Source organism: Podarcis melisellensis (assembly GCF_964234715.1).
Source record: "Podarcis melisellensis genome assembly, chromosome: 9".
Lineage (NCBI taxonomy): Eukaryota > Metazoa > Chordata > Lepidosauria > Squamata > Lacertidae > Podarcis > Podarcis melisellensis.
In genome coordinates, this window is record NC_138541.1 from 8,878,045 (window position 1) to 8,905,324 (window position 27,280).

The 27,280-nt window shown below is 44.7% G+C and overlaps 1 protein-coding gene across 2 annotated transcripts in view; it reads right to left on the bottom strand.

The window, feature by feature from the left end:
- Window positions 1-6,685: 6,685 nt before the first annotated feature.
- Window positions 6,686-27,280, bottom strand: part of NPFFR2 (neuropeptide FF receptor 2) — a 56,312-nt gene continuing 35,717 nt past the window's right edge. Inside the window, exons 2-4 of one of the 2 annotated variants that reach the window (XM_081925175.1) lie at window positions 12,022-12,361; window positions 10,766-10,865; window positions 6,686-8,064 (exon numbers count right to left, since the gene is read on the bottom strand). In XM_081925175.1, coding sequence (XP_081781301.1) covers window positions 7,218-8,064; window positions 10,766-10,865; window positions 12,022-12,349 — 1,275 coding nt within the window. In that variant the 5' untranslated portion in view covers window positions 12,350-12,361 and the 3' untranslated portion in view covers window positions 6,686-7,217. Of the gene's footprint in view, window positions 8,065-10,765; window positions 10,866-12,021; window positions 12,367-27,280 lie in introns of both variants that reach the window. The other variant, XM_081925174.1, reaches the window with a different exon arrangement.

Below are 27,280 nucleotides of genomic sequence, written 5' to 3' on the forward strand. Positions count from 1 at the left end.
CATGCCCAGCTCCCTTAGCCGTTCCCCATAAGGCATCGTTTCCAGGCCTTTGACCATTTTGGTTGCCCTCCTCTGGACACGTTCCAGTTTGTCAGTGTCCTTCTTGAACTGTGGTGCCCAGAACTGGACACAGTACTCCAGGTGAGGTCTGACCAGAGCAGAATACAGTGGCACTATTACTTCCCTTGATCTAGATGCTATACTCCTATTGATGCAGCCCAGCATTGCATTGGCTTTTTTAGCTGCTGCATCACACTGTTGGCTCATGTCAAGTACATGTCACACTGTTGGCTCATGTGGTACCAGGAGGATCTTTCGTTTGCCTGAAATGCGGTGTTGGTTCTGGAAGGCTTCTTTTCATATTAGCTCTTTTTTCTCAGGCCGGTTGGAAGGACCAATAGCTACCACGCAACGCACAATAATTTCTTGGTTTTGTAAATTACACCAGTCAAAGAAAGGTAAACTCTGGCTGATGCGCAAGTTGCATCCCTGGGTTAAACCCAAATATTATCTTTAAATTATAATTTTAATAAAATCACTGTAAATACCACCCAGAAATCAAGCATATGACCAGGGCTGTCGTAAGCGTGTGTGGTGCCGGGGTGCAAAAATCCACTCAGCGCCTCCCCCTGCCCTCTGGACGGAGCTGTTGCAGCCAGAGCTCGGTTGTATGCCGGGTGTTGGAGACAGGGAGGGAGGTTACAAATCAAATCAAATGGCCAGGAACTCCGCCGAGCCGATTTCTTTGTCGCCTGCGTTGCCCTCCCTGCTCACGTGTTGCCCTCTGTATTCAGCAAGGTGTCTAAAATTTGGGAGGCAGAGAAAGGCAAGGAGGAAAGTTAAGGCTGGCAGCCGCCGGGCACCCAAGTGGCAAGCCTTCTTCCATGGGCAGCTCGACTTGGAGCACCCACTCGCTTTGGTCCCACAGCAACCCGGCACCTTAAGACTTTGATGACGACTCTGCCGTCAGATGCCGGGCAGGAGGGTGGGGAGTTGGGGTGAAGAGCCACCCGCAGCAGAGCTCACGGGCGGGCTCTTCCCCGGACTCAACTCTCGGGCCCTGGGCTCTCGGCCTGGCACCCCTGAAAGCCTGACATCCGGGTGCCCCGCACCCCTAGCACCTCTGGGTAAGATGGCCCTGTATATGACCCTTTATATCCTTTTCAGGATGGCAATTCCATGTTGTGCAGCTCTGATACAATTGCTACAAGCTGGACAGTGTTAACAGGTTAATATACAAAGAGTGAGTCTGACTACTGTCCCCATATTTGAATGCTACTTGCCATGAAGGATAGGGACTTCCTTTTTGGGTAAGCCTTTGTTTGGATGGAGGGGAGGTTGTAGCCTCTGCCTGTCACTCCTCATTAAAGGTATCCTGTTAAAGGGATCTGGGGGTGTGGATTCTGTCTGATGCCCAGACATGGGCTAGGGCCATGCTACGACCCCAACCGGGACACCTCAGGGTGCCCCTATTTGATGTAAGTCATAGGGCTCCCCCTATTGGTGGTTTCACCTTAGTTGGACTCCTTGTAGATGGGCAGGAGTCAGGATATAGCCTGGCTTCACCCAATGCCTAAGCCAAACTGCTCACATCTGTAACCAATAAAGTTGTGGCCTATTTGAACCCATAAACCAAAATACTTGTGCACATGTGTTTATTATCTACTAGGGAACTACAGGTCACGGGGCCTTGGCACACAATTACAGTGGTACCTCAGTTTTCAAATGTCTTGGAAGTTGGACGTTTTGGTTCTCAAACGCCGAAAACCCAGAAGTAAATGCTTCCATTTCTGAACGCACCTCGGAAGTCAAACTGCTTCTGCTGAGTGTTTCTCAATTTTCTCAATTAAATTTGCAGACTGCCCTTTGTGCCTTGGTTTCTGAACGTTTCAGAAGTCAAGCGGTCTTCCGGAAGAGATGACATTTGAAAATTGAGGTATCATTGTATTTCCTCCTGTATGAGTAACAAATATTATTCTGCCTAAAAGAAGGTACCATGGTAAAATGAATATGGAAACTTAATTTCAAAAGGGAGAAAAAATAGGGAATGCTGGAGAAAACAATAATTTTACAAAACTGTGTCATTTGGATGATTCCATTTTCATTCGATCCTATATGGTTCTTTGCAGCCTCCTTATTTTTGAGGCTGTCCCAATGCACATTTGTATTTCAATAAAGGTCTATCTTTTCACTTACTTTAAACTGTCCATGTCAGGAAGATGCTCTGATCCATCGATTATTGTGGCACTGCTTTTCTGTAAGCTTTAAAGCTGTATGAATACCCCTTTAGAAATGGCATTGCCAGCACTGTGTACCACATTTTAAATGGAAACTATGACCTGACACTGTCAATCATGTTATGAAAGCTAATGCTTGTGCTTATGTGGGTGGAAGGCAACGTCTTTGTACATTCAAACAAAAGTGGCACAAAAGTTATTTTCTTTTCTTTTTATTTCTCAGATCCTCAATTCTTTTTTTATTTTTTTAAAAAATAAAGTCTTTAAACGGAGGGACGGATTTACTGGGAAGCAAGACAGCACAGCACAAAAGTAACAAAGGGATGCTCAAGAGGGGAGAATCAATACAAAGAAAAGGGAAGTCTTGAAAATTTTTACCATATGCTGGTTCAAAGAAAGCCAAGCCTGAAGGAAAGAGAATGCAATGTTACCCAAGAGGGAGCCACCCAAATCGCAAATTGCCTATTTGGCTGGTGACTGGCCAAAAACGACGCCAGCTTTTATTAGGCAAGTCTATCTCTAGGGCTACTGGCAATGGAAGCTTGTTCAGTTAAAGACCTCCAGAGATAGACAGTGTGGTCTGGAGCCAATATTCAAAGCATAATTTTCAAGAGCAGTTGGCGGTTAATGGTGAAGAATTGTAATGTAAGACTGAAAAGAAGGCCAATTAGAGAGAATGTCTCTGCCCCCTCCCCTTTTTAAATCACATTGAAACCAGTTTGGAAAAAGTTCTGATTCCCACAAAGCACTGTGAGGACTGCTGTTTTGCCACAGCACTGAAAATTATTTGGCAGGGATATGAACATAAGAACCCTGTTTGATCAGACCACAGGTCCATGCTTCATTATTGGTCAGGAAGGCCACAAACAGGGCATGAAGACACCAGCCCTCTCCCACTGTTGTTCCCTGATGTCATAACTAAGTTGTTCCGTTGAGATCCATGGGACTTAGTAACGGATAACTTCAACAGGATCAAGGTTAGAGCATGCCCACATTCTACAAGTGCCCCATGGTGACAAGGTAGTTTGGGCCAAGAAGTGTTCATTTGCCCAGTGACTGAGTGTACATGTGTGAGAGAAGAGCTGCCTCGCATAAGAAGCTCTCTGGCATGTGGAACATCAAAGGTTCTGCACCCCCGTTTCAGAGTATATGATTGGATGTAGAAGCTTAAATCCACAGACTTTCATGTTGAAGGATCTGTGTAAACAGGACAGGGGGAAGACCCTGGACAGCTGCATGCTGAAGGCAGCTCCGAACAAAATATCACAGACCTGGCATCAAGTGTTGGGGCTTGAGGGAAATATGGGCATCTAAGGCGGCTGCCTGCAAAATGCCAACTTACCAGGGAGATAATTTGTAGAATGAAGGAAAGCTATAAAAAGCCAAACAAGAATTTCCCTGATTTCTTCTCTCCCCTTTGCTAATTGTTGAATAAAGTTGCTTTTCTGACATACACCAGAGATTGGCAACATGGTGCCCTCTAGGTGATGTCAGACTCTAACACTCAACCAGGGTGGTCAAAGGCCAGGGATGATGGGAACTTCCAGAGGGCACCATATTGGTGGTCCTTGTTTTGCATGTTAACTTAGAAATATTTCACACTAGGCAATAACCTATTGATGTCCTTGCAGCAAAGCAAGGGCTTTTCACTCCAGTGGGAGGACTTTCTTCGTGGAAAAGGGGATTTTTTGTTGGCTAGTTTCTCCTGCTTCTGAGAGCCCCCAGCAGCTCCAGGAAATTTGTTTTGTAGGGTTCTCAATGATCAAGTCAGTGTCCGGCACCAGGCCAGTTGGCAGACCAACTCTGTGTTACATGCAGGCTGGCAACATCAATGCTCCCATATGTGGGAAACCCTTGCAGATGATCGCAGCACCTGGAGACAGGCACATGAGTTGTGTATCCATAGCAGTGACCAGAGGAGGAATGACCGCTGGGAGGAGCGAACAGAAAAGAAATGCCTTGGTGCATCTGCATTTGCAGCAGCACAACTGGACACCTTCAATCTGCCCCGGCTGCAACAAAACATGTCTCTCCAGCATCAGTCTCTACAGCCATGGCAGGCATTGCAAACTTCCAACAGCTTGACCTCACCCCCAAAAGCACACTCCTCTTTTGTCTCCCAAGACAGACAGATGCCAGCACAGGGTTCCCAATGGTCCAGAAATTGTATATCACCCGTTCTGTTAAGTGGGGCATACTCCCAGGTAAGTTCGCAAAGAAAGTAGCTGTAGTCACAACTGGCTTTAGCTAGTTTGAGGCTTCCACAGATGCATTGCCAGGGGACTCTGAGAAACCATAATGCACCTGTGGAAAATATATATGTATGCAAATTAAAATCCTTCAAATATACTCAACTGAAAGCAGCATATTCATTATTATTTTCAAATTTGGTGATTTTATAAACCCTTAACATTTAAAACTGTTCTGTTTTTCCAGCCATGGCTTAGGGAAAACATTTCCCAAATATCAGAAAGGAATAGGAAGGACGTGCACCACCTGTAGTTTGGAATACATCACCTTTACAAAAGGGGATAGGTAGATATTAATTGCATGCAAGCAAGGTAAACATCAGAGGCACAGGATACTTTCAGTATTTATTGAGCTGCTGCCTCAAATACCTATAAAGGATGCTCAAGATATGGGGCACCACGGAGGTGAGAACTGCAATTGCAAAGCATAAAAGCTTGTGGTACCCAATTTAGAGAAGTAGTAAAACGTACTGGTACTTGTCTCAAAGATTTAAGCCAGCTTTCCCCAGTCTGGTGCCTTTCCATCCTTCCTGACCATAAGCTATGCTGATTCAGGGAGGTGAAGAATAAAACACCTGACACCAGGGTAGGGAAGGCTGCCTTAAGCAATTGAGACACCACACACCCAAGGGACCTGCCTTTTTCCTGCACATGATGTTCTTAACATGGTCTGAGGCTGCACACCTATACCCAGAGATACTGAAGCTTTGGCCCTCAAAGTTGTTGGATCCAAACTCCCAGCATCCCTGACCATTACCCATGCTGGCTGGGACTGATAGGAGTTGGAGTCCAGCAGCATCAGGAGGGCACCACATTCCATATCCCTACTATACGGCCACTTACCAGAGAACTTAAAGGTAAAGGGACCCCTGATCATTAGGTCCAGTCATGGCTGACTCTGGGGTTGCGGCGCTCATCTCGCTTTATTGGCCGAGGGAGCCGGTATAGAGCTTCCGAGTCATGTGGCCAGCATGACTAAGCTGCTTCTGGCAAACCAGAGCAGCACATGGAAATGCTGTTTACCTTCCCGCCAGAGCGATACCTATTTATCTACTTGCACTTTGACGTGCTTTCGAACTGCTAGGTTGGCAGGAGCTGGTACCAAGCAACGGGAGCTCACCCCGTCGCGGGGATTCGAACCGCTGACCTTCTGATGGGCAAGTCCTAGGCTTTGTGGTTTAACCCACAGCGCCACCAGCATCCCGCGACCAGAGAACTTAGTGGGGGTTATTTGTAAGTAGACACATGCAGGATTGCACTGTTGGTACCTTCTCAATCAGACCATAATGAGCTTAGAACAGAGATCTATCAATCTTCCTTTCTGGAGGTTTACGGTAGATCACTCATATGGAAGAGAGGGAACGTAAATACCTAGAACTGTGTTGGATCTTCTCAAATGCCAAGGTGGGTTTTAATTCCCCCCCCCCTTTGTTCTGAAACAGGCATATTTGATGTACTGCAATAAGTTACTGTGATAGCTACACAGAGGTAAGCTGGTAGCCACAGTTAAGCAAATGACAGATTGCTTAATTTCAATGACCCAGTTGTTCCCATTAACAGGTGCTAACCAGTGGCACAGCGTGGGGGGGGGGAGGCCCCACAAGTGCACTTGTCCTGGGTGCAAAATTTCAACACCCGGTACTGCCTCAGTACAGTTGTGTGCTTCCATCGCTGAGCTCCATTGAAAACAGCTTCTTCATGCAAACCAAGAAGTGTCTACTCCAGACAACGTAACGACTCCTCTTTTCTTATCTCTACAGCTGCGATCTCCTGGGTGAGGCGGAAGCCACTGGGCAGTTGAATGTGCATATGTACTCCGCATGTTTCCCTCCCACCCACCCAGCCTTCCGCATGGCCCTGGGCACTGGCAACCCACACTATGCCACTGGTGCTACCCAATCTGAACATTCAGGATAGCAACTCAAATATGAATACAAGCATCCATGTGCAAGCACGTGTGTGTGTGTGAGAGAGAGAGAGAGAGCTTTAATGTTATTCAGTAATAAGTGTCCTCGCTTCCATCTTTGTCAGGAGCAAGATCCCAGTCCCAGCTAAGGCAAGACTGGGGAGCCTGTCTCCCTCCAGATGTTGTTCAACTCCCATCAGTCCCAGCCAGCACAATGGTCAGGAATGCTGGGATTTGTAGTCTTCACAACATTCAGAGAGCCATGGACTAAGGGACATCCCTGAGCTAAGGGAATTCTCAGGGTGATGATACCTTCCATGTAAGTGACCTAAAATATATCTTCTAAAATAATTAATAAAAGAGGTAAATGTTTATGTTAAGGCCATGGAGTGTTAGGGCATATCCAGGAGTTTTGATTGTTTTGAGCGACCCAGGATTGTCTTTTCAACAGGAAATATTTCCCAGTCTGAAGCGTGTTGGCCTTCTAACTGACAGTATGTCTTAGATAAAAGCTGGTCAAGCTTACACTGATAGGTTTTGCAACAGGCTGCATCCTGCTAAGATCCAGAGCTCCCTTAGAGTCAGGACTTTGAGACTACTCCAATGAGATGGTCCAAATATCATTTCTAGCTTATGATATAAACATTCCTGGTTTGTACTGGCATAGGAAACCACTTAGCCCCCTGACCCCTAACCATCAGATGTAATTACAAAAATGCATATACACTGTACAAGCAAGAAAGTCCTAAAACAGCTGCAGATGTTTTTGCCAGATAGGGCTTGAATATCATGGCTCTTTTGGCAAAACCAAATGGCTGAGGTAGTTTATAGCAGGTCCTGCTTAACACCATTGTTGTTGGAAACCTGTTCGAGGTTCTCCATCATCAAAACCTGTGTCTTGTCCATCCAGTTCCCTTTCTGAGTTGATCTCCCCATCATCGCTGATGTAAGGCTATGCTCCGGCTCCTGTGGATCAGCTGCTGGCAAAATGGCATTGCTCTGTCCCCTCTGGGAGTAGGTTTCCCTGGGCATCCCATCCCCAGAGCAGAGCTGAAGCCGGAAAACTGCCTGGAAGCCTCGCCGGAAGTTCTCGTTGAAAAAGCCATAGATGATGGGGTTGATGCTACTGTTGAAGAAGGCCAGCCAGTGAGCGAATGGGTAGATGTAGATGTTGATGACCTGCAGCTGTTCCTCATTCAGGTCAGCGTAGTCAGAGAGCATCGCCAAGGTCCACAAGGGCAGCCAGGAGAGGATGAAAAGCAACGCCACGATGATGAGCATCTTGATGACCTTCAGCTTCTTCCTGCAGACAGAGTGGCGCTCCTGGCCCTGCTTCCCAGAGGCAGGCAACGAGGTGTTGAAGAGTGTGATCCCAATCCGGGCATACATGATGACAATGAGGGACAGAGGGGCCAGGTAGATGTTGGCAAAGAGCACGGTTGTATAGATCTTCCTCATGTCCTGGTTCGGCCAGTCCTCCCGGCACCAGTATATGGGGCTGGTTCTGTTGCCGTAACCAAGCAACACTCGGAAATGCCGGGATTCTTCCACCTTCAACATCACGGCAGACGGGCACATGATGGCAATGGCCAGGACCCAGATGACAACTATGATGACAACCGCTGTCCAAATGGTGAGCTTCTGCTTGAAAGGGTAAACAATGGAGCGGAACCTGCGAGAGATAAAAACACCTCTAAGTTCATAAACAGGCAACGTTTCCATTCTGCATGTCTCATATTCTCAACGTGTCTCCTCGGTAGAAAATAGGAAGTTGCCATATATTGATGCACCTAGTTCGGTACTGTCTACACCAACAGTGTCTCTCTGGGATTTCGGACAAATATGGAACATTCTCAGCAAAACAGATGCTTTAGCAGTGAATTAGAGTCCTTCCCTTATTCTGGCAGCAAAAGGAGGAGCGGGACAGTGATCAGTACAGGTCCTCTCCACCTACCAGAGTGTTCCATGATGTTGAAGACTCTGTATTGTACCCAGCCAGTAAGAACAGTATTATCTCATCCACTGGGTACTTTGTAGGCTGCAGAAAGAAGAATTCACTGAAGCATTCTAGCTATTTTCCAAAGGAACATCTTTCAGTTGAAAATGAGGTTCAGGCCGCATGTGTTTGTGTGGAATCCCAAACATCAAGGAAGGAATTCAATGCCACCCTGTTACAAAAGTTCTGACAGTGCACAATTGCTCCTCTCCTCCTTCCGCCATCCACTGTTCTGTGAGTTCTGCTGACCACCGCCAGTTGAAGGGAATGGGGTACCGGGGAAGGAGAGAAGGGAAAGCAGGAAGTGAGCTTCCACTAGCAGGACCAATTAGTTGAATCCAGTCCTAGGAATCCGCCCTTGAGCAGGTGGTTGATCATATGGGTTATTCCCACTTATTTATTTTGGGGCATTTGTATTCTGCCTATTAGCATTTCCAGGGCCATTAGCCTATGATCATAAACAATGATCACTAAAATGGCAGATTTTTATTGGGGGGGGGAGAATAAAAGAAGATGGTATGAAGTTAACAGAACCTGGAAAATATTAATAATAACTGTTATTGTGGCCAGTACTGAAAATTATTCAGTCAGGTTGATGTGAGGGAAATTGGAGTGGGCTCTGCTTTCAACAAATACAAAAACTAGAGGAAGAGAGGGGTGTGAAAAAGCCAGACTTCTTCTTAACACAGTGCTAAACTATGGTTTTCTTCATGGGTGGCCAATATGGTACTCTTCAGAGGTTGTTGGACTATAGCACCCACCCATCTCAGCCAACATGGCCAATTGCCAGAAACTATGTGGGAGTCATCTCCTTAATGGATCGCTGCCTTTTTGTGTCTTAATGAGGGTGAAAAAGGAGAGTGCAAAATATGGTCAGAAGCTCAGCATCAAAAAAACTAAGATCATGGCCACTGGTCCCATCACCTCCTGGCAAATAGAAGGCGAAGAAATGGAGGAAGTGAGAGATTTTACTTTCTTGGCATCGTTGCAGATGGTGACAGCAGTCACAAAATTAAAATACGCCTGCTTCTTGGGAGAAAAGCAATGACAAACCTGGACAGCATCTTAAAAAGCAGAGACATCACCTTGCCAACAAAGGTCCGTATAGTTAAAGCTATGGTTTTCCCTGTAGTGATGTATGGAAGTGAGAGCTGGACCATAAAGAATGCTGATCGCTGATTGATGCTTTTGAATTATGGTGCTGGAGAAGACTCTTGAGAGTCCCATGGACTGCAAGAAGATCAAACCTATCCATTCTTAAGGAAATCAGCCCAGAGTGCTCACTGGAAGGACTGATCCTGAAGCTGAGGCTCCAATACTTTGGCCACCTCATGAGAAGAGAAGACTCCCTGGAAAAGACCCTGACGTTGGGAAAGATTGAGGGCACAAGGAGAAGGGGACGACAGAGGACGAGATGGTTGGACAGTGTTCTCGAAGCTACTAACATGAGTTTGACCAAAGTGCCATAGGCAGTGGAAGACAGGAGTGCCTGCCGTGCTCTGGTCCATGGGGTCATGAAGAGTCGGACATGACTAAATGACTAAACAACAATGTGCGAGTTGAAGTCTCACAACTTCTGAAGGACATCGCATTGGCTGGCCTGGTTTTAGAACTACATCAAAGATGAGAAACAGACTCAGACCATTTAGCCCAAAACTTTCTGCTCTGATTGGACTAGCTACCATGGCTGGTTTATTTATTTATCAAATTTCTTTCTCACCCCTCCTCTCAGCCTTGCTCTTGGATACGTGCCTTTCCAAGCTGGTATGTGATTAGAGGAAGAGCTGTGATGGCACATCAGGCTCGCATACAGAAGGTCCCAGTTTAATCCCCAGCATCTCCAGTTAGGCCTGGGAATGTCCTCTGCCTGAAACCTTGAGGAGCCAATGCCAACCAGCATGGAACAATGGTCTGATTCAGTATAAGGCAACTTCCTATGTTCCGATGTAGAAATGTCGCAGGTGGAGCCTAAGACCTCATGAACTCCATCATGATGCTAAGGCTCCTTAGTAATAAACTCTGCGTCCTGCTAAACTGTGCATTTACCCTGATATGCCTGGAATCCCCACCTCTTCTCTCTCTCTGCCTCTTTTCCCATAAAGCTTCAATCACAATAGGTTTGCGGAGGAAGTCTCTCACATCAGTCAAAAGAAGGCCACAAACCCCACATGTTCTGAAAAGCTCCTTCACAGAGCAACAAGCTCACCACTGCATAATTGTGCTGTCTTGTCCCACCGGATTTCTTCCTGACGCTACTGCACAAGCGCATAATTGCACAATAACTGAAGAGGCTTACAAAGACAGCAACCTTGGACAATTGGTATGACTGACATTTTATGTGTTCTATATCCATTTCCAGGCTGTTACAGAGACATACCTGTCGACTGCAATTGCCACTAAAGTGAAGACAGAAGCCGAGACAGATATTCCCTGGACCATTCCGTTCATTTTGCAGGCAATATTCCCAAAGGGCCATCCTGGAGTTTGAAAAGAAAATGGTTTTCAGATATTGAAACTGCTTTCATAGCATATCAAAAGGAAAGGACACATCGGGGCTAAACTGGGTGCTTGTCAGGTATGTTTAAACATACACAGTATGAAGTGGAGTGTGAGAGGGTCTTTTAGTTCCCACTAAAATCAATGGGCGGTATTCAACAAAACTTTATTATGAACCACAGAAATTAATGAACCCGACTTGTGGATTATTGCATTAGTTCTCCTAGTTGAAGTCCTAGTGCTTCTATCCTGGATTCTAACATTCTTTTTACATTGCAAGACCTGATGGATTACAAAAGCATGGCTTTTTGATTAATATACCATCATGCTGCATTAGATTTTAAATAGTGGGAAATAACTATATACTGGAATACTACTGGAATTTTTTTTTTTTCATCGTGTGAAATTACACTGCAGAACTCACATGATTTTCCAGGCTAATGGGGCTGCAAATGGGTTTTTTCATGGAAATAAATAATACAAAAATGAATGCTAAATTTCCACTAGTTTTCCAGAGGTGCCTTTTATGCTGTGTGAAAGAGCACATAAAAAATGGAAATTACCAGGTAAGGAAATGCCAGGAAAATGAAATAAAGTGCTGTCCAAATGCAGCCTGTGTCAGATCCATTACTTTCAATGGATCTACTATGCATTAAGTCATGACTAGTTTGTGGGACTGTTTTCAAGAATCTGTTTTAAGTATGACTTAGTTCAGGGATGGGGAATCTGTGGCCCTTCAGATGTTGTTGGACTCCAATTCCCAACAGCCCTAGCTGGCATGGCCAGTGGTCAGTGATGATGGGAATGGGAATCCAGCAAAACCTGGAGGGCAACACAATCCTCACCCTGACCTAGGTTTGGAATGCTGGTCGTGGTCTGCTATGAGTATGACGTTGTTCATGGTGGGAAAGTTATGGACCTCCAGATGTTGCTGGACTCCAACTCCCATCATTCCCGGCCAGAATGGCCAATGGTCAGAGATGGATCTGAGTATGATGTTGTCCATGGATGGGAATCTATGGTCCTACAGATATTGCTGGAGTCCCAACCCCCATCAGCCCTAGCCAGCATGGCCAATGATCAGTGGTGGATCCTCTCCCATGACTTCATTGGACACATGCTAGAGACAAGATTTACCTGATATGATGTTATCCACTAAGGTAGTGGGCATGCAAAATATCCCCACCAGCAGGTCACTGACAGCAAGGTTCAGGATGAAGAGGTTGGTGACAGTGTGCATATGTTTGCTTCTCAGCACGATAAAACACACCACTCCATTGCCAATCATGCACAGGAGGAAGATGAGAAGGTAGGAGATGATGAAGACTGCAGCCACGAGAGGCTGATGGAGATAGAAACCCACATAGGAAATGTTGGTCTCCATGTTGCAGCTGCTTATATGTCCACTGCAATTTCTCACGGGAGGTCCGCTGACAGATGGACTGGAGTCCAGGTTCTTGCCCATGTTAAAAGTGCGCTTGACTGCGGGAAAATGAAAAATGGAGTCAGTGAGGAAAGGGAATGCATCTTGGAACTCTAAAATGTGTCTTGTACCTAGTATGATATGATGGTATACCCTATAAAATATCAGAACACTAGAAGATAAGATGAACCCTGCTGGGTCACGCCAATAGCCCATCTAGTCCAGATTTCTGTTCTCACAGCGGCCAACAAGATGCCTATGGGAAACCCATGGAGGTTCTTGGAGGTGCAGCATAGCCTCCATTTTGGCCAATAGCCATTGATAGTGGTAGCCTCTTTGAATTTGCCTAATCCTCTTTTTTTTTAAAAAAAATGGTTTTTATTAAAGATTTACTTGTGTTACAAAACAAACAAACAAGAAAAAGTACATATAGTATAACATGGGAAATGCAAGACAAACTACGGGACACTCCAATACACTGGCTGATCCACCACCAACTACTGTACAGCCATACCTTGGGTTAAATATGCTTCAGCTTGAGCATTTTCAGGTTACGCTCCACAGCGACCCAGAAGTAATGGAACGTGTTACTTCTGGGTTTCGCCGCTCACACATGTGCAGACACTCAAAATGATGTCACGTGTATGCGCGGAAGCAGCAAAACGCGACCTGCAGACGCACAGTCGCGTGTTACGTTCTACTCAGGATGCGAACGGGGCTCCGGATCCCGTTTGCATCCAGAGGTACCACTGTACAAGCCTTCTTTGACAACCCAGCAACATCAGGCCGTTGACTAACTTTGAAAAACTCCTCCTAACAACAGAGGAACAGAGCAAAGGAGTGGTATCTACATTATACAAAATACTACTTCAAGACAGTACAACCCCCCCCCCACACACACTAACCATGATTAAAGATCAATGGGAGCATGACATAGGATACAAAATAAATTCTGTCCAATGGTCAAAAATGTGTTTCAAACTACCATTTAAATCTATCTCAGCCAAAAGAAGAGAATTCACTCTGTAACTTATCTATAAAGATAAAGGGTAAAGGGACCCCTGACCATCGGGTCCAGTCATGACCGACTCTGGGGTTGCGGCACTCATCTTGCTTTTTTGGCTGAGGGAGCCGGCGTACAGCTTCCAGGTCATGTGGCCAGCATGACTAAGCTGCTTCTGGCGAACCAGAGCAGCGCACGGAAATGCCATTTACATTCCTGCCAGAGCGATACCTACTTGCACTTTGACGTGCTTTCGAACTGCTAGGTTGGCAGGAGCAGGGACTGAGCAACGGGAGCTCACCCCGTTGCGGGGATTCAAACTGCCAACCTTCTGATCAGCAAGTCCTAGGCTCTGTGGTTCAACCCACAGCGTCCCTTTCTATATATCTATATCTATAAATATCTACTTATCTATAGATGGTACCTAACACCATGGAAGCTGGCACTGATACATCCAGCAACCTCAGCTAAATGCTGAAGAGGCAGCACCTCCATAGGTACATACCTCCAAATGTGGTGGGAATGCCCCAAAGTTCATTCCTGTTGGGTATCAGTGTTGCAGGAAATCTCCAGAATAACAAAACAGGTAATAGAAGCAATTGCAGAACTAGCCCTATTAAATATGCTCCAGGACAACAACACACATGCACATGACAAGACCTATCAGGAGCAAACATAGACCACTGGTACCAAAATGTATGGAAAACCTGTTGATATTTTCACCCCTCCCATTGCAAGAATCTCCTGATCTGATGTTTTGAGAAAGGAGGGGGTGGAAACTGCTCTTCCACTCCTGCCTGACTCTCTGTGTGGAGAGTGTCTTATCTATGTAGTGACTAGATGGCTGAGTGGGAGCTGTAACACTCATGCAAGCCAGAAGTTCTTACTCATGCAAGCCAGTAGTTTGTGCCACATTATTTATACTCTGCATGAGTCTGGTGCTCACAATGCACAGTTGTGAGTCCAGTGCACTGGACCTGTTTTCCAGGATTGGAAGGTCTCCGAAAGTGCTCCAGTCACCTAGCCCAGTAGGGGCAGAACCAGTAATTGAGCCCAGTCGCTGCACATCGGTTGAAAGGTGTACTGACAAAACCGCCCTACTAGAAAAGTTAATCAACAAACTTAAACTAGCACGTAGACAAGCAAAGAAGGACTCCTTCACCCTGGTATGGCTCTCCTTTATCATATATACAGCACAACAAGACAATGATCTATCCCCCCAAAAGTATATGAATCAATATGGCTAACCTGACCCAACAATTCCCTCCACCCACCTGTCACACATACAAACAAACTCCACTGCAATCAACTGAATGCCTAATCCTTTTTTAAAGCCATCTGAGGCAGTGGCCATCAGCTAATCATCATTGAAGTGTCTAGTTAGTTAAGAATGAAACAGATGCAAAGGCTTGTCTGCACAGTGTAATATCAGGCAGACATCCATGATGACTTTGCCCAATATGCTGTATTTTGTCAGAAGAGTTTGGATTTGATATCCCGCTTTATCACTACCCGAAGGAGTCTCAGAGCAGCTAACATTCTCCTTTCCCTTCCTCCCCCACAACAAATACTCTGTGAGGTGAGTGGGGCTGAGAGACTTCAAAGAAGTGTGACTGGCCCAAGGTCACCCAGCAGCTGCATGTGGAGAAGCGGAGACGTGAACCCGGTTCCCCAGATTACAAGTCTATCGCTCTTAACCACTACATCACACTGGCTCTCAGTTCAAAAATCATGGATATGTTTGTGTGTATGTGGGGAGCCGTTAGTGTGATTAGTATAATGATTCACTGCTATGCTTACAGTGATTAATGAACCCATTCAGCATCTTGAAACAGTCTAAAAATGGAAAACTGCCAGCTGAAACCTTGCTGTACAAATTATGCAAAGGTTGAGGCTAGATAATTTGTGTGACTATGTGAGTTTGCCCATCTGCCAATTCTCTCCATAATAATCCTTAATACCACCTGCCTGCCTGCCTGCCCGCCCGCCCGCCCACCCTGGCAAAAAGTATATTTTTTCTCTCATGGGGGTGTTTCCATTCTCATGTGAATGGGCTCACATACAGAGAACAGGGATGAGCATTCTAGCAATGGAACACCTGAACAGACTATCTTGGGCAAGGTTCTCTGACCAGATCCAGGTGCTGTTGGTGGAAACTGATTTTCTAGATCCATTTCAATCGGGGTTTAGGCCCAGTTTTGTCACAGAAACTGCTTTGGGCGCCTTGTAGGAACACTTCTGTCAGGAGAGGAATTAACTGCCCTTGTTAGTTCTCCTCAACCTCTCAGCAGCTTTTGATATGGACTATGGTATCCTTCTAGAGTGGCTGCCCAAGTTAGGGGAGGGTGGCACTGCTTTGAAGTGGTTCTGGTCCAAATTAGGTGGTTGTTTCTGTTAGGATATTTCCGTTCCACCTTAAAAAGGGGACAGGCTGTTGTGAGTCACAGCCTACGTATTTCTTGCTCACAGGAAGTTTCTGTTTTCGTATATAGCTGTTGTATCTCTCTGTGCCTCGATACGCAGGCAGGCAGTCATGTTTTTTTCTTTGTTCTGACCAACGCTGAATAAAAGTTTTAAATATGCTCTCCTGAGTGCATCTTTTGTTGTGCGAACTCTGCTGAAAGAGCGTGCACGAGTCTGGAATGTGGACAGCTGTTTCTGAGGCTTGTGTCGCTAATTGACTGATACTGCGTTTCTACAGGAGATTGATGGATCGTCCGGAGACGACGTGCAGGCGTGATGGCCTTTGTCTCCCTGGCAGTATCCCAACAGTTTCCAGAGATGGATGCTTGGGAAGTTCTCTTTGGCCCCCTCAGGGTTTGATTTTATATCCACATGAAACTGCTGAGCAGAGTCATCCAGAGTTTTGGAGTGTGTTGTCAGCAATATGCTGACGACACACAACACTACTTCTCCTTCACATCTGCGGGTGAGGCGGTGGATGTGCTGGACCAATGTTTTTCCTCAGCAATGGACTAGAAGAGAGCCAACAAACTGCAGATCAATACAGATAAGACTAAGGCACTGTTAGTGGGTGGTTCCCTAGATCAGATGGCTGAGAGACTGCCTGCTCTTAATGGGGTTATATTCCCCATGGAGGAACAAGTACGGTATTTGGGGGCGCTCCTGGATCCTTGAGTTTCTAGTGGCCTCAGTGGCACCCAATCAGCTTTGACTAGTGGCCTAAGTTTGCTCCTATCTGAACAGGGACTTTTGTCGTCTCTGCTCTGGTAACCTCTAGGTTAGATTACAACATGTTATTTGTAGGGCTGCCTCCGAAGACGGTTTGGTTGCTCACTGGGGCAAAACGGTTTGAGCATATTACACTGATCTTGGCCTGACTTGCCAGTTTCTGAGCCCAATTCAAAGTGCTGGTTTTAACTTATAAATCCCTAAATGGCTCAGGACTGTAATACCTCAAGAACTGCTTCTCCTCATATGAACAAACCCAGATCCTGCAATCATCTTCAGAGGCCCTTCTTCATGTTCCTCCTTCACAAAAGGTCCAGAGGGTGGCAACATGAGACTGTGCCTTTTCTGCAGTGGTTTCATATTTGTCAAATGCACCCACTTTGGAAGAATGGCAGACGAAGGTGATGGACTATATGGGATTGGCAGAAATGACTAGCAGAATCCGGGACCAGGGAGAAGAGTCGGTGGAAGAAGATTGGAAGAAATTTAAAGACTACCTACAGAAATATTGTAAAATTAATGAATGTTAGAATGACGTTGGATAGAAATTAAGGGGTTTCCAGCTGTAATGCTTTAAGAGAATACGGAAAAAGGGTTAGAAACAGGTAAAAATTTAATGGTAAGGATTTGCTGAACCAACAATCTGAAGTGGAATATAAAAAAGGAAGGTATGAAGAAGTCCGGGAAACAAGCTAAAGGAAAATAAGCAATGGAAAATCTGTGTGTTTTTAATTATTTTTATTTTGTATTTTTGTTACTTTTTCTTTTTTTCATTTTTATTGTATTACTATAAAAAATCTTAATGAATATTCCATATTTGTCAAATGCTCTCCCCAGGGAGACTCGTCTGGTGCCTTCATTATGCACCTTTAGATGACATGAGAAAACGTTCGTCTTCAAATAGGCCTTTGGCTGATTGACATCTGATGCCCTTTTAAATGTGCTGTGGGAGCAGGGTATTGTTTTCTTGTGTTTATTATGTATTTTGTGTCTTTATCTCATATTTTGATGCTGTGAAACACCCTGAGATCTTCGGATGAAGGGTGGTATACAAATTTAATAAAGAAAGGTTATAATAATAAACATGTTCATGGGCAATTTTTAAAAAAACAAGCAAGTAAAGAAACAAACTGATGCAATGAATGGAACTTAAGTGTGGAAATATGAAAAATGGAGAGAACTTGAAGTCGATAGATTTGTCCATCCCTAGTTGCTAAATGCTTTGTTCCAAAGTGAAATTATTGTGCTGTTTGTGTTTGCTACCCTGAAAGAGAGAATCAGAAAGATAAATATGCATTTTCGCTTTCGTCAGCAGAGGTCAAAAAGGGAATTGAAAAGAAAAGCGGGAGAAATACAAAAAGCAAAGTACTGGGATAATCTGAAGACGATGTCTTGGTGTGCATCTGTGCTGATTGATTATATGGTGTCAAAAGCACATAGTGGAACCATTTTATAACCTAAGTAGAGGTTAGAAAGGAAAAGGAAAGAAAGAAGCGGCACAATTCTTTTCAGAGCCAAATTGCTGTTTTTTTTCCTGAGAATGTCATTTCCTCCCTATGTGGCAAGATTTAAAAAACAGTAAAGCAGAGAGAGCACCTGGACCATAAAACTATGTAGCATTATTAAAATAAATTAATAGTTCAGGAGAACATCAGGAACGCAGGTTCTTCAAGGTGCTGCTAGATCAGTACAGGCAGCGACCGTTTTAGGCGCATCTGATACATGTGAGTTTGTGCGCACATGCATTGCTCTGAACCCAGAAATGACCCCAAAACATCACAAAAAAGGGTGGAGCAAGGGCAGAATGGGGTGTTTGCAGATGTTATCAATGGGGTTTTTTCAGTTATACATGATTTCGCTTAAATGTATGGTGCCTTGGAACGTAACCCCCATGTAAATGCACAACCTGCACAGAAATGAATATTGCTAAATTCCTAAATGTTACTGGACAGCAACTATCACCATCCCTAACCATTGCCCATGCTTGCTGGAGTTAATAGGATAGATGATAGATAGATAAATAGATGATAGATGATAGATAGATGATAGATATAGATAGATAGATGATAGATGATAGATAGATGATAGATGATAGATAGATAGATAGATATAGATAGATAGATAGATAGATAGATAGATAGATAGATAGATGATAGATAGATAGATAGATAGATAGATAGATAGATAGATAGATAGATGATAGATAGATAGATGATGGATAGATAGATAGATGATAGATGATAGATATAGATAGATTAGATAGATAGACAGACAGACAGACAGATAGATAGATAGATAGATAGATAGATGATAGATAGATAGATAGATAGATAGATAGATAGATAGATAGATAGATAGATGATAGATAGATAGATGATAGATAGATAGATAGATAGATAGATAGATAGATGATAGATGATAGATAGATATTGGCTGAAAACAAGACTCATAACTGGCAGGGTTGCAGAGCGCAAAAGCACATGTTGCGAAGGAGATGGAAAATGGAACCATGCCATAAATATCTATAACCTTGTTGATGTGGATAAAAATGCATATTGTAATGTGCATTTTTGATGAGGACGTCTGTTGAATTTCATCATTCGCTGCCAAAGGCAGAGGAGAAGAGGGAAAAGGAAAGTTGCAACACTGCTTTGTGTGGATGCAAATCAACACGGTTCCACACCAACTACGTGCAAGGGCTCAGGGGTTGGCTCATCTGAATTAAGGTAATTTGAATCACATTAAATAAAGACCTGTTTCGCTAAGTGAATGTAAATCAGGTTTCCTGTTTTGCAGGCCATTTATATCCTGAAGAAGTGTTCCTGCATATCAAACGGTGTTTACAATCACGAAAGTATAGTGGGTTGCGACTAAACAGTACCTCTCTCTTGTACTTAATGACTGGGAATGTAACATGAACCATTAAGCTCTCATGTCTTTTTCCTTGTGGAACTGCATAGCCTCCACATTTGTTTCAATGGATGAAAATAAGGGTCTGTACTCCTACAGTCAGTGATCTCCCATTTTTGGCTGGGATTTCTAGGCTAAGGCAGCAATTGTGATTCACAAGGTTTGAGCAACCACAAGGCAAGGCATTGTAGGTGTCTTGTGTCCAGATTGCTATTATTATTTTTTAGATTTTTTAGATTTATATACCGCCCCCTGCGGTATACAAAGAAGCTATCTTAGATGGGCTTTGCATTTTATAACATTAAGAACCATAGTGTGAGAATTCCTCAGCTGCCACTAGCCTTTCCAGAGAACAGGAAATATCAGAAAATGTCATTTAAATCCTACTCTTGCGAGGAAATCCCTTGGGACCAGCTCTAATTTGGTATTCAGCAGCTCCATGCTGACTTTGAAAACTGTTCCCATGACACACATGAAAACATTTTGGTCAAAGGGGATGTAAATACAGCACTCTGTGAAGACAATGCTGTGAACTAGATATTGAAGACATTACGAAGCTCAAGAACCCAGCTGGCCACCCTTATGGGAAAGGCTGGTGAGGTTTTGACAGCTTCCAGGTTCTGATGACTGCTTGCTGTCCCCCCCCCCCCCGAGCACCCAAACAACTCCCAAGCTCAGAATTATAGAAGGGGGTGAGGACCATAGTGCAACTAACAGAACAATAACCCACTGCAACTCCAACGTATAGAGGGAGGCTCATCGCTCATCACACTCGCCAAAACAGGTTTGCAGAATCACCATGGCGATTGCAGCAACCAAAACTTTTGAAGCCTTCTTGTAGCAAGGAGAGCCACTTGAGTCCTCTGACCCACAAGTAGACACACTTCTGACAGTTCTTCCTGCTGTGTTTTTACTTATCAAAGGTGCGTCAGATAGTTACTGGGAAGAACAGTGTTTCCTCATGATAGAAAAGGTTAATATCCAGGTCACTCGTAACTATTCATAAACCCACAGTTGGCACACACTAAAGGCCTCAGGTGATTAGAAGTTCCAGCCGGTGCAGATTGTGACAGATGGGGCAGATAGCCAATAACCTATGCCAACATGGTTGAAACATCTGCACTGACTGCTCATCTGCTATTGAGCCAGATTTAAGATTTTTGCATTCATTTACAAAGCCCCAAGCAATTTGTTTGTAGTGCCAGGGCTACCAGTGCATTCATGGTCCTGTCACTCATGGACAAGTAGGAAGGTGGGAGGCAGAATATCACTACTCCAGTCTGGAGCTGGTGCAGCAATTTGGCTTGATGCTGTTGCATGACAGCAGTGAAACCAGCCTAGGGACCAATTAACCCTGGACCAGCTCAGCTCCTCCCAACTATAGAAAGCCCCATTTAGGAGCCTTCTGGTGGATAGCAACAGCACAGATTCTGCTGATGGCATCCTGCCCACCTGCACAGTAGCTGGCAAAAGGCCACCTTCGCCCTCAGCTAGGCAGAGGAACGCTTCTGCCTGATCCAATGCACTCCCAGCCCAATGTACACAGAGTGTGGATTGCTCTTTACCCACTTCATAGGGTTGTTGTGAGGATAAGATAGGGAAAAGAACTAAGTTGTGGTTACCAGATGTCCCCATTTTCCAGGGACAGTCCCCGGATTTACAAATCTGTCCCCGGACAAAATCCATCCCCGGTATGTCCCCGGATTTATATTTTAAGTGTTGTAGATTTATTAGTAGGGAATGAATGTTGTGTGGTTGGTTCAACGGCACAAGACACATCATACGGGGGCTTCCAGCGAGGCAAAATGGCGTGCGCCACGGCAGCGAGCAGCTCCTGAAGCCAGACAGAGCCAACTGCACTACCAGGCTGGCTCTGAGCTGCTGAAATTGCCACCACCGCCACAGGGGACGCCTGGTGCGTCAACTGGGGAAACCACTGACACCCACCCCCCGCCCTGCGACCCAAATCGAGCCGGGAGCGAGAGTGCCTGGCCATCCAGCCGACTGCCCAGCAGCACTCCAGGGGCAGGAAAAACCCCAGAGCCAATGCAGGGAGAAGGAGGAGAGGAGAGGGAGAAGGAAGAGAGAGAAAGAGGAAGGAGAAAAAAGAGGGGTGCCCCGACTTTACTGCGCCGCTGCCACTGTGGAGGAGACGTAGGAGAGCACTGGGAGGGCAAGGACACGTGGCCGAACCCAGGCCCGACCCAAGCCTTCTCCACAGCATCTAGCACTCCAAGAGAGCAGGCCCAGAGGAAGGCCGTGCAACAGAGGAGACCACAATGGTTGGCCATTGTGAAAATGCAATGATGGACTAGTTCTTCTGATGTTTAAAGATTTCTTATTTTTGTCTCCAGAAGAGGGGACAGTAGAGTGCAAGTGCCGACCAGTGACCAAGCCCACAGAGCATTACTCTGTGAGCGTTACCTATCAGACCACAGTGAGGGTCTGCAAGCAGGGCACAGCTGGTTTACATGCCAAGCTCTTTTGCATCTCATTAGACTCTGTGCGGAAGCTGCTGGAGCATGAGGTCAGAAGCAAGCAAAAGAGAAAAGATGCTGTATTGTGCAAAACAACTACCACCACATCAAAGAACCATGTGCTTGGCAAGTGCCTGATTTGGACTAAACACTTGAAGATGCTGCATGTTAAGCAGAAGAGGAGCTTGCTGGATCAGGCCCATCTAGTCCGACATCCTGTTCTCACAGTGGCCACCCAGATGCCTTTGGGAAACTTTCAGCATAATCCTGAAGCCATCCACAAAGCCAGGGGTAACAGCTGCCCCTAAAGTCATGCCCCTTTGCAACCTGGGCTGAAGCACTTTGTAGATTGCTGGAGTGCTTGCATACTAAGGCAGATGAAGTAACCATGCTATCATGACTATTAGTGCCTTTGAATCTAGGAGCCTTCCAGCCATGATAACTGGCTATAATAATACAGTTTTAAAGCACTGCTTTAAGAAATATTTCATCTGCCACTCTAAAAGAAACACAGCGTATGAGAGGAGAGGTTAAATCTTCCCTCAGATTGTTTCTGCTGCTTTTTTCCATGAGGAAATTGCATATGTGAGTGGAAGGGGGTGTTTTTAAATTAATAAAGAATAACTAGGAAGACAAAATATGTGATTCACCCCCTATTATTCTTCCAAACCAAAGACTTTCACATTTGTATGCAGCAGTCTACATGTATTAACATGCACAAAGGCTGCCTTTGTGCAATTTGTTTCCTTTGCTGGTACGTCATGTTGTCAAGCAGCTTGGCTCAAAGATCATAAGATTGGTCAATACAGGTGCTATAATGAGGCAAGGTGAGGCTTGCGGACAGTCCCAGGGAGTGCTTCCTTCCTGCCACCAACACTGGCTGTCCAACTGTCCAGCTCTCAGCCAGCCCTTCTCCTAGTCTCCCTTCTCTTTCATGAGGAATACTGCACGAGGCTGCAATAAGAGCAGAGGCTAGAAAGGCTGTTGAAACTTAGCAAAGTAACTTTAAAAATTTTGCTATCTTTTCAACAAGCTCTCTAGCTACTACAGCAGCAGCAGTGCAGGCACTGTCCCAGCCACGTCACCCAGAATGCCTTGCTCTAAGGAAGGATCCCCTGAGCCGTCCCTCAGAGTGAGGCAGATGTGAGTGGGAGAAACTGCTAACGGTGCCACCAAGGGAAGTCACAGCTCTGCTCTATTCTGCCCTGGTCAGACCACACCTGGAATACTGTGTCCAGTTCTGGGCGCCACGATTTAAGGATATTGACAAGTTGGAATGTGTGCAGAGGGGGGTGACCAAGATGATCAAGGGTCTGGAAACCAAGCCTTATGAGGAACGGTTGAAGGAGCTGAGTATGTTTGGCCTGGGAAAGAGACTAAGAGGAGATATGATAGCCATCTTCAAATATCTCCAAGACTCAATCTGGCAACCTTGCCGGATCTAAAGCTTTATTATTATTATTATTTTAAATAATTTTTATTAACCGGCCAATCAAATCAAATTAAATCACATCACCTAAATTCTGAAATACAAAGCCGAATTTTAAATTTTGTTGGGGGGACCCATATTTCAAGATCCGAAGGGGGATTCTGATCATCTTCTTGCTACTGTGTTAATGTCCAAATCAGTCCAAATCAATCCAAACAGAGTTCATAATTCTATCCAGTCTTATCTTGCTGTTTCCACCTCACATCTTGTTCATATATTTTCTCTTTTTTCTTTATGATCTCTTCTGATATTCTCCTTAAGCCGATAAACACCAATAATAATCCTGTGTGAATTTTTCCGTTCTTCCAATCCTCAAATCGAGATGGTTTCCATATATCATCGCGTTCATAGATAACATCGCTCTTTCCATCATTAATCTCGCAAAACTATCGCTCTTAAGTCCCACTGAGGAGTTTCACCCACAATATAAAAACAGCTCTATTTCTCTATTTCTCCTCTCAGACTTAAGTCCTCTGACAGAACTTCCCAATATGGCGACGGCATTTTTTTTTTTTAACATTTTTATTGCATTTTCAGTTTAAGACAGAAGAACAAATAACACTCCAACTTTCAAAATACATTTTTAAGTTATTAACTGGATTTCCCCACATCTCCCTCCCCCTGCGTTCTTTACAATAAAACCTATCAGCAAATTATTGCCTTGTTTCATATCTTGATTGTATCTTTCAATATACTTTACTTTTAATTTTTAAATATCTTTTAACCAATATCTACTTTCTATTTTCTCAATCTAATTGCGGGAGCTGAATTCCAAGACATGCAGGTTTTTAACATTCATACAATTTATAATATTTTTGCAAATAGTCCTTAAATTTTTTCCAATCTTCCTCCGTTGTCTCTTCACCCAAATCCCGGATTCTGCCAGTCATTTCGGCCAGTTCCATGTAATCCATCAACTGCGTCTGCGTCCATCAACTGCATCTGCCATTCTTCCAGCGACGGCATTTTTAACTGCGTCATTCCAAAGCTCTTATACATTCCACGCTCTTCTTAAAACATGCTTTGGTTTGAAAGTTTATCTCCACACAGCCTTAAATCCACAGCTTAAGTCCTTAAAACGACATTTCTGACTCATGAGGGGAGGGGATTCTTCTTTAATCACATAAGGAAAGAAAGGAAAGTTTTTTTTCCCCTCCCCCATCAGTCATTTGCCATACTGAGTCTTGGCGTATCTTCTCATGATTTCTCTTGTTCCTCCAACTCGTCTTATTTTATCAGAGATCTCTTCTGTTAGCAGTCTTTACTCCCCCTTCTTCCTTGAGATATGTGCATTCCTTCATCCAAATTGTTTCTTTTGAAGTTCTTGTAGCTAGTGGCGCGGATCAGGGACGGCGTCCAGGAGCACCGGAATCCCACAGGAGGGCTTTGTGCCTAGTGCCCCCATCCCCACAAATTCGGGGGTGGTATAGGGCACAGCAGGCAAGGCAGTCCCCCCCCCATCCTGGGGGGGGGGTAGGGAGGCTAATTACTCCCATCATAGCCTCCAAATTACCTTGTGTGGGTTGGAGAGATGTTATTGTCAGCCATCTTCCGATGCGCCCCCTAGTGGCCCCCGATCTAAAGCTTTATTATGAGGCCTCATGTCTGTGTTGGCTAAAAGAATGGATGACTCTGAAAATTACGGATATACTGGACAGACGGATGGGACAACAGATATGGGTGGCATGCATACCTAGGCTACAATAACATGAAAGTACATTGGGGGGGGGTTAAATCATATAATTCGAAAATCTCTCTATATAGTTTGGGACAGATATAAAAACTTGCTGGAGCCAATCTCTACAATTCTCTTATTCTCTGATGGTTAAACCATTCTGGGATGTACAGCTCTGTGAGGGGAATAAGGACCTCCTAACAATTCTAGGCACCATTAATAAATTATATAATAAAAGAATATGAACACTGTTAACAAGTTCTACAATTCCCAGGATATTTTAAATGTATAGTATAAATGCGTGTCACAGATATTTCTATGAGAAGTGTGAACTGAGTTGTTTTCTCATGGCAAAGGTCCTGTAGTCTATCGTTTCTTCCAATGACCTTACCAATTGCCTTAGTACAACTGCAGAGGGAAATGAATTTACAGAAAAGCGAAAGCAGGGAGGGTGTCCCAGTATCAGATTGCTACAACACAGTATCTCCTTTTTTTCTTAACCAGTTTCCCAGAATTGTTAGGACTATTGGAGATTGCAGGGCTCTTAATTGGTTCTCAGAACACTGTGAAAAGGAAGTTGTCAAGAGTAAGAGAAACAAATTGGACATCCATATCATTTCTGTGAAGTAGGAAATGCGAGCTATAAATAGCACACTAAGGAAACAGAATCAGAGGCAGAGAGTCATAAAAATGGTATGAATAAAAGAGACTGAAGTGTTAAAGGATCGCTGCTGCACTTAACTTGAACTTTGCTCAGCACTTCTCAGTCTCTTTCTGGGGATGGCAAAATTTGCAATGAAGGAAGCAGCAGGGTGTTTTCTATCCCATGAAGTTAAATTTTTCATGTTTTGTTACATTTTGGTTGGTGGTCTTCATGCCTCAAAGGTCCATCTCCGCCAGTGCACTGACACCTGACAACCTTCTCCACATTATATAAAATTCAGAATTCATTCAGCAATGAGTGGCTAATTCCAGAATAATGCGAAATACCAATGAGGAGAGTTTGCCTAGCATCTACCACTGCAAGCGATGCTTATCACATGCATTCATAAATAAACAGCTGAAACATGTGCTATTCACAAGCAGCAACACCACTTGATTTCTCTACAGTTCATCACTGTGCTCAAAAATCAGCAAACCTTTCTTGAAGCCAATTATCAAGGGCTTGATTGAAACCCACAATTTGTTCTCCTGATCCACCACCCATTCATTGGGAAGGGGGGAGGCATTCTGATGCTATGCCGACCTCAAGATGCAGCACAGTTGCAGGGTGGAATGCTCTGTCCCATGAGACCAGGGCCCTGCAGGATTTCACTTCCTTCCGCAGGGCCTGTAAGACAGAGCTATTCCACCTGGCTTTCAATTTGAACTTAGCCTGATCTTTTATTCCCCTTCCTTCCCCCCCTCCCCTTTTTATGAAGATTACCCGCTCTGGGATCCCACAGCTAATTCTCCCCTGGTCTCCTCGCTGGCCCAAATAGGACTAATTTAGCCAGCTGGCCCTGGTGATCATCTAATGTTTATTGGATGGATTTCCCCCCTAAATTGATTTTTGAATTCTGAATTTATTGTTATTCATGTTTTATACTTTATTTTATGCTGTTTTTTGTTGCATCAATTAAGTGTTTTAAATTTGTTATTAACTGCCCTGAGCCCGGTTTTCTGAACCGGGAAGGGTGGGGTATATATAAAAAATTATTATTATTATTATTAGGGAGCTGACCGGCTCTCTTCCCAGAGGAGAGAGATGAGAACTGTAATGGTTCTAGGGGTTGCTGGGCGTAAGTTGCTGCCACTCCTGGCTAGGTTACCTGGTTGAACCCTTTCTGTCTGGACAGCCTCACACCCGTGGCTGTTTCAGTTGCTGGCAGAATCCGTCAGTGGGCGTTTCTTGAACTTCTTCAAGCAAAGAAGTTCTTTGACGCCAAGTCTCCTCCTACTCTCCCTGCGTGGAAGTCCTCTGCGCAGGGAGGGTGTGGGCAGCGGAGTACCCGTGCTCTCCCCACTGCTCTCCGGCGAAGAGTCCTGGAGCCTCCTCTCCGATTCCCCCATCTGCCCCCCTTCTCCACCGGTGTTACGCTGATTTCCTTCCCCAGCAGATGGGCTGCCTCTCTCCCTACTGGGACCCTCTCCGGCATCCCTCTGGAGCCTTCCCTCTGCCTCTGGCTCCGATGGCAGTTCCCTGACAAAAACTATTGCATTAAGCCTCAGATGCTCAGAGAGCAGC